The sequence below is a fragment of the Macrotis lagotis genome, chromosome 5 (genome assembly GCF_037893015.1).
Source record: "Macrotis lagotis isolate mMagLag1 chromosome 5, bilby.v1.9.chrom.fasta, whole genome shotgun sequence".
NCBI lineage: Eukaryota > Metazoa > Chordata > Mammalia > Peramelemorphia > Peramelidae > Macrotis > Macrotis lagotis.
In genome coordinates, this window is record NC_133662.1 from 2,778,949 (window position 1) to 2,791,866 (window position 12,918).

At 47.0% G+C, this 12,918-nt stretch overlaps 1 protein-coding gene across 1 annotated transcript in view; it reads left to right on the forward strand.

Moving 5' to 3' along the window:
* The window catches only part of TEAD3 (TEA domain transcription factor 3), a 32,166-nt gene that overhangs the window by 3,111 nt on the left and 16,137 nt on the right, over window positions 1-12,918 (forward strand). Inside the window, exon 3 of the mRNA XM_074187865.1 lies at window positions 11,351-11,603. Within this exon, the coding sequence (XP_074043966.1) occupies window positions 11,351-11,603 (253 nt within the window). The remainder of the gene's footprint in view (window positions 1-11,350; window positions 11,604-12,918) is intronic.

The following is a 12,918-nucleotide window of genomic DNA, read 5'->3' on the forward strand; positions in this document are numbered from 1 at the left end:
TCAGGCAGGTCTTTCCCCCAACCCCCACCCCCCATCCACCCACCCAACCCCCATCTTCTGGGAGGGAAGGATAATTAATGCTAATGAACACATTTATGCCCGGGAAGTGCATAGAAGTCAAACTGGTGTGGAGTTAGACAGGCATTTCAGGGGTCTCATTAGACCCCCTGAGAAAGTTGAGGAAGGTGGGCAGAGAGAAACAGAGGCCAGGCAGTCTGAAGAATGAAATACCAGACCCAAGTCAGGTGAGAAATTCAAAATACAAGGGGGAAATCTACCCAGTTGGGTCCTTTTGAAAGAAGGGAATGGAGATTGTTATTGTGATTTAGTGGGAAACTGGGATGGGAGTTGAGGCACAGTGAATTCTCTTCCCAGCTCCACCAGTAACTCTTGTGATCTTAGGCCATCACTGGACTTCAATTTCCTTATCCATGAAATCCAGCTCTTTTATTTCATGAATCTGTAGACCTAAAGTCTTAGTTGTCTTCTCTGACCTTCCCTATAGACCCTTGGGATCCCCCGGGGGTCCTTCAGGGAGAGTAGGGTGTGACTTGATTAGACCAGAAATAAGAGAGTGAACAAAGAGTAACAAGTAACAAAGAGTATTCTGAAGGGAGATGAGGAAATCCCAAACAGTTGGGGACATAGGACACACACAGGGACAAAGAAACTGTATGAGAGTTAAGAGTGAATTAGGGAAAGAGTGGAACTGGCTGGAGAGATGCTGTTTCAAAGGAACTCCCTTTGGAGTATTGGCTCATGAACATTGTGTCTCTGCTTAAACCACATCCATAAATATTGGTTAAGCACCTATCATGTGTATGCTAGTCCCTGTAAATATGAAGACAGAAATAGAAATTGTTCTTCCCCTCAAGAAACTTACATTCTTTTGTGCTTATTTCTAAGACTCTAGAGATAGAGGTAGTTAGGTGATGGAATGGATAGTGCACTGGACCTGACACCCAAAAGACCTGTATTCAAATACTCACTAGCTTTGTGAACTTGGGAAAATCACTTAACATCTATCTGCTTCAATTTCCTCATCTTTAAAATAGGATAGTTATAGATTCTGCCTTCCAGGGTTATTAGAAGGATAAAATAAGAAAATATTTGTAAAGTGCTTTGCAAATGTTAAAGTGCTGTGTAAATGATAGTTGTTATTGTTATTATTATGCCCAATTAGCAGTGCAGAGATAGGTAATCCAGGGACAGGCTCAGACCCCTTGGATCATCCCTTCAACCTCCACATACTGAACACGTACTTCACAACCTGAGAACCAGGAGAAAGATAAAAGTTGGAAGATCAAGGTGTATCAAATTGGCACTCAAAATAAATGTGCTTCTTAGAAGGCACTCACTTCCCTCAGAGAGATGACAAAGAGGAGGCTATGATGATTCTGAGCTGGGAGTATGAGGTAGGGAGAGGAGGGATCCAGGGCTAAAATATAGATTACATCCTAGGAGCCATCAGTGAAGAGAGTAAGAAAGTTAAACTAAGTCCTGTGGGGCAGCTAGGTGGTGCAGTGGATAGAGCACCGGCCCTGGAGTCAGGGGTACCTGAGTTCAAATCCAGTCTCAGACACTTAATAATTACCTAGCTGTGTGGTTTTGGGCAAGCCACTTAACCCCATTGCCTTACAAAAACTAAAAAAAAAAAACAAAAACAACTAAGTCCTGTGGTTGTGGTTACTTTACAAATAAATGACTTGCACACTGGAGTCAGGAGGACCCAAGTTCAAATCCAGCCTCAGACACTAATAAGTGACCTTGGACAAGTCACTAACCTTATTGCCTTGCAAAAAAAACCCCAAAAATAATAAAAAAGAGATTTTTGGAGAGTTTTTTTACTTAAGTCCAGAAATTGCAGAAATTGTCTGGCCTTAATATTTAGGATTCTGAAACCTACCCTTCCCACACAGTGGCATGAAACTGAGAGGCACCATGGTGTCATGGATAATATCTGACTTAGAGGCAAGAAGTTCAGGTTAAAACCCCAACTTGATATCATTTTTTAACTGTGTGGCCACAGATGCAAGTCACTTAATCACTCTGAGCCTTGATTTTCTCATCTGTAAAATGGGGGAGTGGGGTATTGAAGAAGAGGTCCCTTCCAGTGTCGGATCTATAATCCTGTGAGGTTCTCTTTGGGAGGTTAGCAGGTCATTCCACAGTCCAGTCTCCCTTGCCTCCACCTCTCTGACCCTCTCCAGGATACTCATGTTGCTGTCCAGTTGCTTGCATACTCTTCTCTGGATATAGCTACAATCCCTTTAGATGATACTCAGTGGGAATGGAGTATGTGGAAGCTTTGTCTGTCTCACAGAAAGTGAAAGGCAAAAGGCACCCTTGATCATTTAGTTGCTTTGGGTTGGGTTGCAGCCCCCTTCCTCATTATGGGATGGTAGTAGGGAGAAGGGAGTATCTCCCACCCCCTCAACCCAATGGCCCAGGGCCCCTGAGGTTTCCTGGAGCACTGATTGCTTCCTGCGCTCCCTGCCAGGCCGGAAAAGACAGGAAGTGATAGAGGAACTGGTGAGAGAGAGAGAGAGAGAGAGAGAGAGAGAGAGAGAGAGAGAGAGAATCCTGTATGTTTGAGAGAGAAAATTAATGTAACTTTGTACCTATGCATTATGTTGTAAGAGAAGAGGGACCATGTGGAGTGACTAAGACAATGTATGTATTCGTGGCACTGTGGTGACTGTTTCAGAGCTAATATGTGACTGTGGCTGATTTTATCTGTTAGACTGAGACAAAGACAGAGGCAGAGAAAAAACTGTAAGACGGGGGGGCAAAATAAATAAAATGTTTAAATTTAAAAAACGACAGTGGGGTGGCAGTGACTGAAATTGTATATATGCGCAAAATTTTAACATCAAGTGTCAGAAATTTCATGTGCCATTATATGAGACAGTGAATGACTCTATGATTTTGCAACTAGGAGATACACTGTAACATTCTGTGGCCACATTTGTTTGTATATAAAGGATTGTGAAGGAGAGATACTGTAGTAATTGGTGGAAGGAGACTAAGGGTATGGTTGTTATCAAACGTGTTATAAGACTGAGAGAAGTTATGTGGCTCTGTATATGTGAAGGCAGGAGGAGAGGGGGGAAAAGAAGAGACACACCAAAGAGAAACATCCATAGAGAGGAGAGACATACACAAAAGGAGGGAAGAGGAGAAAGAGACAACTAGAGAAAAGAGATACAGAGAGGAGAGAGGTGACAGAAAAAAAAAGGGTGGAAATAGAGAAAAGACTGAATCAAGAGGTAGAAAGAGATACTGAAGGAAGAGAAACGAAGACTTTGGCCTGTGTATTTGATAAACTTAATGTTCGGACCACACTGTAACTTTGGGGACTCTGTGTTTGGCTGAAGGAAAGGGAATTAACCAATGCTAGCATATGTGACCAGAGTAGATCCTGTCACATTGGGGGACTCAAGTGTGAACCTGAAGTCCCTCTGACATCTGCAGACCAGGGTTGTGTGGAAGATGACCAGGTGTGTGTTATCTCACTGTCCCTTCCCCCCCCCACCTCAATCACTTGCTTCTCTCAGGAGTGAGGCCAAGACAATCAGCTGGACTTGGGGACCTGGCAAGTCCTGGTTGAGCTGTCCTGGGACAGTAAAGGAGGGGGCTGGGGCAGAACTAGGTTCCTTCCCTCTCAAAGAGACACAACACAGACCAGGACTGAGGGGCTCCTATCTCCTAGACTCAGAATGTTAGAATTGAGAGGAACTTTATAGGTCATGTAGTCTGACCCCGTCTCCTGCCACCCCCTGGAACCCCACTTCCTACCCTGTTCCTGACCCCTGAGGAGTTCTTATTTCTATTTCTCTGGCACTAAAAGGCTGCCCTACCAAAAAAAGAAACCCATGCTCAGACTCCAGCATATCTTGCTCCGTGCTCCTACTCTTCTGCCTTTCCCCCTCCCAGACCTACTAGGAGAATCCCACTCTTTTACTCCCCAAAGATCATCTTTAACAGCTCCCAACCCCCATGCCCCTGTGCCCATGTCCCTGTGTGCATGTGGAGAGAGTGAGGCTGCCCAGCCCAAATTGGAAGCACATTAGGAGAAGGAGGGGGGAGGGGGAGAAGGGGAGGAGCCCCTTTTATCCCTCCCTCCCTTCCCCACCCCCCCTACCGCCAACCACCACTAGTCTGCCTAGCCAGGCTCTCCAAATTGCTTCCTCCTGTAGAAGGCCCGACCCTGCTTCTCTAGGGCTACAGCCCCTTACCTCCCCACTAGTTGGGGGTGTGGTTGCTTAGGCTGAATCTCTCCAAGGGACTTCAGCTAAGGGGGAGCCAGGTGGGCCCCCCAGCCCAAGGCTGCAATGTGGCCATGTCTGGGGAGGGAACTGGCTGGCAGCTGGGGAACAGCTGGCCCTCAAGTGGGGGTGGGGGTGGGGATGGGGGAAGGGGTATAGGAGGGAAAAGCAATGGAGCAGCTGGCAGTGGGTAATGGGATGGGGGGTGGGGAAGGCCCCAAAGTACTGAAAGTGTGTGCATCTCCCTTTCCTCTCCCTATCCCAGGCCTCTTAGCCAATCAGGTTGGGGTAGAGATGGGGGGGGGGGACCACAGCAGTGCTCTTGGCCAAGATGAAGTTTCTTGTTTATAGGAAACATCTACTGATTTATCCTTAATTTTTTCCACCAATTGAAATATCTAGGAGTTACCTGTGGTTGAGCAATGCTTCCTTCTGTATACCACACTGCCCCACTTCTTGAACTCACCTAACATGGGATCTGCCCTGGACCAAGGCTAGGACTTCAAACCATGCTTGGGTGAAGACCCCTCCCACATCTCAGAAAAGTAACCAGGCAGGGAGTAGTGCCCAGGGGTTGCTTCTCCAGAGTTCTCTCTTCTCACCAGAATAACAGCTTCCTGAAGTCACAGAACACAAGTTAAGCCTCTCCCTGAGGAGGGGGTGGGGGGTGGGAGGGAGAAGGTTTTGGGCCCCTGGGAGATTCTGCACTGTGCAGAGCTAGGCTAAGCTGAAGATAGTATCCTGGATGGGCTAGGGGCTGTAGAGGGTGTGGGGGGTAGAGAGCCCCGGGCATCCAGAGGCCTAACCCCAGCTACAGGGAGCAGTCCAGCCTGTTCTTCTGGTGGATCAGGCCCCAAGGGGAGTGGGCAGGCAAGAGGCCCCTTATCTTCTCACCTGTCCTAAAGCCTGCTCAGGCACCTTCTCCTTCTTTCCCTCCCCCCCCCCCCCTCCCAATACCAAGCTAGGGCAGACCCCAAGGAAGATTGAAAACTTGGACAAAGGGAAGGGATGGGCTATATCTGTAGATAGGAGCCGAGTGGGAGGGGAGGGTGGGAATCTAGAGGTCACAGTACAGGGAGCAGATGGTTACAAGAGGAAAGAGACTGTCAGTAGCCAACAGTGTTGGGTTGAGGGCCAGAGGAGATCACCAAGTCTTTCACATAATAGGCATTCAGTAAATATTTGTGGATTAGAAATTGGATAAATTAAAGTCAGTGAAAATGGTCAGGGGTGTAGATTTTTTTTTAAGGTTTTTGCAAAGCAAACGGGGTTAAGTGGCTTGCCCAAGGCCACATGGCTAGGTAATTATCAAGTGTCTGAGGCTGGATTTGAACCCAGGTACTCCTGACTCCAGAGCCGGTGCTTTATCCACTGCACCACCTAGCCGCCCTGATATAGATTTTTAAATTCAAATCCTTGGTGGAGAGACGATAAGGGATGAAAGATAGGTTGTGGCTTTCCAGAAGCTCTAATTGGGATGCTTGGGTCTCTTCAACCCTGCCTGTACTGCTGCTTGTGGTCTCCTCGCTGTCATTTCTCCCATTCCTTTCTTCTCTGTTTTATATCTTTCTCTCTCTTCTTCATCCTCTCACTACAATTTTCCTTCTCTTCCACTATCTTTTTTTATCTTGGTTGTTTTGATCTCTTTCTCCTCTTTATCTCTGTCATTTGCTTCTTCTCTGTCTCTCTTCCCTTTCTCCCCTTCTGTTTTCTTTCTTCCCTGACTTTCCTTTTATATCTGCTTTTCCTCTACATCTTCTTCCCCTTCCTTTGTCTCTCATTTTCTTATACATTTTATCCGTATATTTTGTTCTTTAGTTCCATATCTCCTTCCTTCCCTCCTTTTTTCTTTCTTCCATCTTTTCTCTTTTTCCTTCCTATCCCTGTTCCAGTCTGTGTCCTAGTCTCTATCTATCATTCTCTCTTTGTCCATTTTCTCTTTATCTGTCTCCCCTTTCTCTTTCAAACATGCTGGATTTCGAGTCAGGAGCCCAAGTCTGACATTTGATGTTTAATTTCTCTGATAATCACTTTCCTCAGTTTTGAAATATTTATACTACCTTCCTCACTGGATTGTTTGGGAAGAAATAGTTTGGTCAACCTTAAAGTGTTCTATAAATGTGATTTATTACTATTATTATTATTATTATTACTATTATTAATCAATGGCATGGTCAAACAATACAGAGGTTGTCTACAACCTGAAGAGGCTAAGTAGGGGGAGGAGGAAGTAAGCTATAATGTCTCTAAGGAAAAAGGTGTCTCCCTCCCATCCATCCCTTCTCTGCTTAAGGGGAAAGTCTCCAACATTGGGGAGGATGGGGGGGAAGGGAACAAAGGTTCACACCCTTGTCTCCCCTGGGAGACAAAAAGCTAAAGGAGTTTCATACTACACTTCGCCCTTTCCCCATTCCTAAGGGCACTGACTGGCCAATCTACCTTCCTTGACCCCTGATTCCCTTCTCCTTTCTCAAATGATGGGCAGTGAGGCCAGAAGTGCCCCACTTACTACTTTGAGCAAAGAGACTTTTGAGCCCTGCAAATGGTAGGCCTCTGTTAGTTTTCACCTTTGAAGTTCTTACTACTCTAGCCAGCATGATAGAGTAAGAAAAGTACCAGATTTGATATCAGAAAACCCGGGTTCAAATCCCCACTCTACTGCTTATAGCCTGTGTGACTCTGGGCAAGTCACTTCCTCTCAGTTTCCTCAACTTTGAAATGTCCCGTATTGCTTTGAATCCTATGCTCCTATAGAGTATTTTGAGACCCTTAGCTGCCTCTTTCTAAGCTGCTAGTCTTTCACTCTACCCCAACTATCCTTTTTATTTTGTCCCCAGCTCCTAATAAATGTCAGAAGAATCCAAACTGGTATAACCACTCAGGATAGTAATAAGGATGGGAGAGGTCAGACTTTTCTTCCTATTTCTCTTGAGACAACTTACTAAGGTCACTACTGTGTATCTTAGGGGACATTTTATAGAGTAGGCAGCTGAGACCCAGGAAAGTTAAGAGATTTGCCCAGGGTCACATAGATAGATATAGTGGCAGAGCCAGGATTCAGACTCAGGTCCTCTGAACCCAAAGTATATCCTCTTTCTTCTGTGCCATACTAATTCAGGACACAGTCAAGGGAATAAAGAGGAAACCTGCCTTTGTATGGAAGTAAACATATAACATTTTCATATATAAGTTTTCCTGTATGTGTCTTCATGTTGATATATGTGTGCATTTGTGTCTTATTGTCCTTGTATATGTCTAATTGTTAATAACTACTCAAACTTACATGTGTGTTTTCAAGTTAGTAGTTATGTTTTTATTTGTCTGAAAGTTCATTCGAATATAAGTGCCTTTGTTGGGAGGGGTATCTTTTTTCATCCCCTTCCCAGCCCCTTTTCTTTTCTGACTACCCCCTCCCACAGTTTCTCCCTCCCCCTCTAGCTGATCAGTTGTATGTAGCCCTGGCCAGGGGCAGCCTGCTCCCCCCCCCCCCAAGTCAGTCCTGGCTCTTGCCGTGTTCTCCTTATTTGGCCACAGTGCTCCCGAGGGGGGCGGGGCGGGGGCTGACATCACCTCGAGAAGGGGGGGCGCCAAGAACAGAGAAGGAGGGGCAGGGGGTAGGGAGTTGGGGGAGGCAGAAAAGTTTCTTTAGCTATCCCTAGGGCTGCCAGGGCCTCCCCACACTACCCAACTACTGCTGCTCTGAAAGGCCAAGACTTTGGGGCTGGCTTCATGAAAGGAATAGTTCCCTGGCACTCCTTCACTGAGATACCTATGGGTTTGGGGAAAGCATCTGGCTAAAGTGAGGTCCCAGGAAACAGCCTCCTCCCCTTCATCTTCTTCCCACTCTTACTTCTAATAGATGAATTTAACCCTGGCTGCCCAGAGACTTGCTTTTTGAATGTTCTACATCCTGGTTTCCCATCCACAAGAAGGGCAAATTCTCTGGGCCTTGAGGGCCTCTCTGCCTGGCCTCATTTAGCCCCCTCCCCCTACAGCATTCACACTTCAATCTCTAGGTCACTTGTAGTTCTAATCCCTTCCTTTCCAGGGGACTTTGGTGGAGAGGAGCTGTGGGACTCCTGGGAGATAGAGGAGAAAGGAAACCAGGCCTCTTGGCTTCCTGGGGAAAGGTCCAGAATAGGGATCAAGGACAGGGAGAACCTTATGTATTGTCTTCTTTATCTTGTCTGGTTCCTTGGTTTGAGATCTCTCTCTCCTCTCTTTCTCTCTCCCCCCCCCCCTTTCTTCCTCTCTCCTCTCTCACACTCATTCATTCCTATGTCTCTTTCTTCCTTCTCCCTGTCTTTCTTGTCTATTTTTTGTCCCTTTCCCTGTCACTCTATGTCTCTTTTTCTATCTGTCTCTCTATTTCTGTTTCTGTTTCTGTCTTTCTCTGTCTCTGTCTCTCTGTCTCTCTCTCTGTCTCTCTCTCTGTCTCTCTCTCTCTCTCTCTCTCTCGCTCTCTCTTTCTCTTGAGCCTAGAGTCAGGAAGATTAAGAGTTCAAATCTAGCCTGTCTACTTCAGTTTCCTGAACAGTAAAATGAGGATGATAATAGGACCTACCTCTCAGGTTGTTGTAAAGATAAAATGAGATAATTGTAAAGAACTTAGCACAGTGGTTGGCACATAGTAGGCACTTAATAAATGTTTCCTTCCTTTCTCTCTTCCTCTTTATCCTGTCCCTGTTTTTTCTTCCCCAATCACTCTATACTCTATATTTCTTTGTTTCTTCTTTGATCTGACTCTTCCTCTTTCTCCTCTTTCACTCTTTTCTCTGGTCTCTCTCTTCTCTCTCTCCAACTTCTCTTTCTCCTCTCTCTTCACTTTCACTCCTTTATCTGTCTTTCTCTTCTGTCTCTCTTCTGTCTGTCTGTCTCTTCCCACCCCCATCAGCTCTAAAATCAAAAAAGTCTTTTTTCGTGGCTATGAGGGCTTTGGGGACAGGTTTATCGGCCTGCACTGGGCCCTCCTAGGCTCCTTCACTTGCCCAGACCTGACTACCCCTTGGCACAGATGCTCCCTTAGATCCAAGAGCTGATGCCTAGAGTCATTGCCATGACAACAGGCACCTTCTTTCCATGATCCCAGAACATGTCCATCTTCACATCTAGCTGAAGAACAGGATTCCCCCAGATACCTTCCCTGCCTGCCCCCCTGCCCCCAACCAACCCATCATCATTTTTGAGGCTTTCTCTGAACCTCAAAGGCTTAGGGGAAAGAACTCTCCCATCTCTTTGACTTCCCCCTTTCAATTTATGCCCTATTCAAGAAAGCTTCTTTGCATTCCCTTTATCAGTTCTCACTGACTTCCCCCCTCACCTTTGAGTGAGTCTCCCTCAGACTGGGAAGAGGGGGCCATGCACTCATCAGAACAAGGAGTGATTGTTGTTCTAGGATAGACACCTTATCCTGGGCACCTACTCACTCTTGTTTACAGGGGGTATAAGCCTGGTGCTATAGAGAGTCATATGGGACCTAGAACTGTGAGAAATTGTTAGGGTTCAGAGCATCAATGACTTTATATGGATCTCTGTGTCACCATGTGACCTTGTGCAGATGTCCATGGGGAAGACATCCTTGTGTAGTAAGTGCAGCAACAACCTTGGATAGAAAGTTGCCTTTTACCATTCTTTGACTCTCCAGCACTTAGCATAACACTAATTGATGGTCAAAGAAGACTTGGTTTTAATTCTTCTGCCTGTTCGTGCTAACTATGTGACCCTTTAATTTTCTGAGCCTCAGTTTCCTCATCTGTGAAACAAATAATAATAAATCATGCTTCCATGCCTTAATTGCAAAGATCAAATGAGTTCAGAGATATAAAAGATTTCATTGATCTGTATTGGTAGCACGAGTTTTCTTTCTCAGAGATCTTTGTACCATGAAATCACAAGTCCAATCCAAAAGTGAAAGTGTTTTTAAAATGTGAGCTATGATTATACAAGGCCATGTGGAACTGTATGCATCCATGTGGCTCTATCCAGCACTATGTAGGCCCGTGAGAGGTTTCTAGTGTCATGTCCAAGTCCTTCATATGGGGTATATGAAGTTTCTTGGGATTGTATGACTATGGGGGTGACATGGAGCTGTTCTTGGCAATAGGAAGGCACATGTTTTCCCAAGTGCCTCCCATTCTCACTGATGGATCCCTTTTCCTTTAGCATGCAGTCTAGGCCATTTATTAATGCAACTTGTTTTGACTAATTTTTGTGAGAGTAAATTCTATCTCCCCACATGGACTATAGGTTTCTTGAAGGGAGCAGATGACTTCTCTTATCCCAAAGTGTTGAAATTCAATAAATGCTTGTTGGATAAGTGGATGAATTAAGATGGAATTTCTTTGGGATTCTTCAAAATGTTTTGAAGTAAAAAATGGCACCATGAGAGCAGGAGGCCAGAACCCCAAAGCTAACACATTCAAAAGATGGATAGATGTTGGAGGAGAGATATGAAAGTGGTAAGAATCAGAGTAGGAAAAAAATGGATCACTGTTCTTTCCTAAATTCTTCTTTCCCTGGGTATCAGTCATAAAAGTGACATTTTTTTCATTAGCCCAAGTGACTTCTGGGACCAACTATGATTAAGCTACCCAGCCCTTTCAGCTTCTGAGCTCAGACCCATTGGTGAAGTAGGAAGATGTTGAATTTGAAGTCAGAGGACTTGGGCTTAACTTCCCATGTGAACTTAAGCAAGTCACCTAATTTCTCTGAGACTCAATTTCTTCCTGAAGGAGTTGAACTAGGTCATTTCTAAGATTCTTTTGAATTCTAAGTCTGTGGTTGCAGGGAGGAGTGCTTGGAAGAGGTCACTGGCAGTGGGTGCTAAGGGCAGCAGCCTGTCACCCCAACACATCTCTTCCTCCAAATCATTAGATCTGTCCCCCCATCAGAGTCATAGAGCTGTCAGCCTCTGTCACCATCCCTCATACACACCTTCTTGGTGGAGAGGGTGGAGAGGCTTGAGGCCCCGAGCAGAGAGCCTGGGAGGTGGGGGGTGGAGGGGAAGGGTGAGTGTGGCTTTGGTTTGGGAAGAGCTGGTTGAGCCAGTTCCATGACCCCCATCCTGTCCTCTGTTCTACCAGGTCCTCGCGTGCCCAGCGGGCTCGAGGCCAGAGCCCAGAGCAACCAGCACAATAGCGTCCAACAGCTGGAACGCCAGCAACAGCCCCGGAGAGGGCCGGGATGATGGGCCTGAGGGGCTGGACAAAGGGCTGGACAATGATGCGGAGGGAGTGTGGAGCCCTGACATCGAGCAGAGTTTCCAGGAGGCCCTCGCCATCTATCCTCCTTGTGGTCGGCGCAAAATCATCCTCTCCGATGAAGGCAAGATGTATGGTGAGTGCCAGGTCAGGAAGCAGGGCCTGTGTGAATAAAGAAGCCTGTAGGGAAGGGGCAGAGGCAGGAAACCCAATAGTGTGGAACAGGTTGGTGACTGAAAGATCAGGGAGACCTTGGGGAAGGTGGGGTCTGCTGGGCTGCTCAGATCTCCAGACCTCCCTCATGAAATGGTTCTCTCCAGAGGCTCCCCTTCCATTCCCTAGCCCCTCCCTTTGCTGCTCTCTGCCCCCTCACCCAGCCGGTTTGGTGAAATAACCCCTGCGCCAGCCACAGGCGAGTTTGGGCGTGTGAGCCCGTGTGTCTGGATCTGGGCCTCCTCCTCCTTGTCCTCCTCCCCGTCCTCCTCCTCCTTCCCCTCCTCCTTTTCGTAAACAAGCCAACTTTGCCCCCTCCCCCAGTCCATGGCTTACATTCTGCCCCCATCTGCTGTTCCTGCTCCCAACTTTACCTTCCCTCCCCCAAACTATTTGGTGGTTTCGGTGTGATTCAAAAGGTGGACAGGCTCTGGGCTGTCAGGGGTCTCTGACTGAGATATGGAGGGGCTTGTATTGAGGGAACTGGTAAACACCCTTCCCTTCCCCCCCACCCCCCACCCCCAGGCCCTAGAGCTGTCATAGAAACCTAACAAGTTGGACAGAGGCCTTTTCTGAAGGTATCTGCCACAGAGGGTGGAAGTTTGACTAGTGGGTACTGTGGGTAGAGCAGAGATCCCAGCCCTAGTTAGACACTGTTGGTCATATTAGCTGTGGATCCAAGACAGACAGCTGGGATGGGGGTTGGGGCTAGACTCTTTGTGGAGGTAGGAGACAGGATTCTAGGTTTGAGAAACCTGAAGGAGTTGGGAGTGGGGAGGGGGAGAGCAAGTGTGGCCTGTGTTGAAGGTATACTGGGCAAAAGAGAAGCCCACATCTGTCCTTCCTTGGTTCCCCAAATCTTATCCATCTTATTTGTGCTCTTAGTCCAGAGCCCCACTGTGAGTTTCTCTTTTTCTATTGCTAGGCCCCCAAACCAAAAGGAAGTTTCCCCTACTCTTACAGCCCCTGGTAAGCCTGATCCAGAGCTGCATTTTTGGGATGACTCTGCCCGCTGACGTGCCGGGGCTGGCCCTTGGCCAGCTCCCCCCACCCCCCCAAACCGGCTCTCCCAGCAGCAGCCCAGACAGCTGGCGGCCACTTAAAGAGACAGGCCCTTAGCCTTTCAGCCCAGGCTAAGAGGGAAGGGGAAAGGGAGGAGTCTCAAAAGGGAAGGGACCAAAGTAAGGAGATTGGAGTGGGAAGGGCTGACTTGGGCTCCCTGTTTCACCCCCTCACCT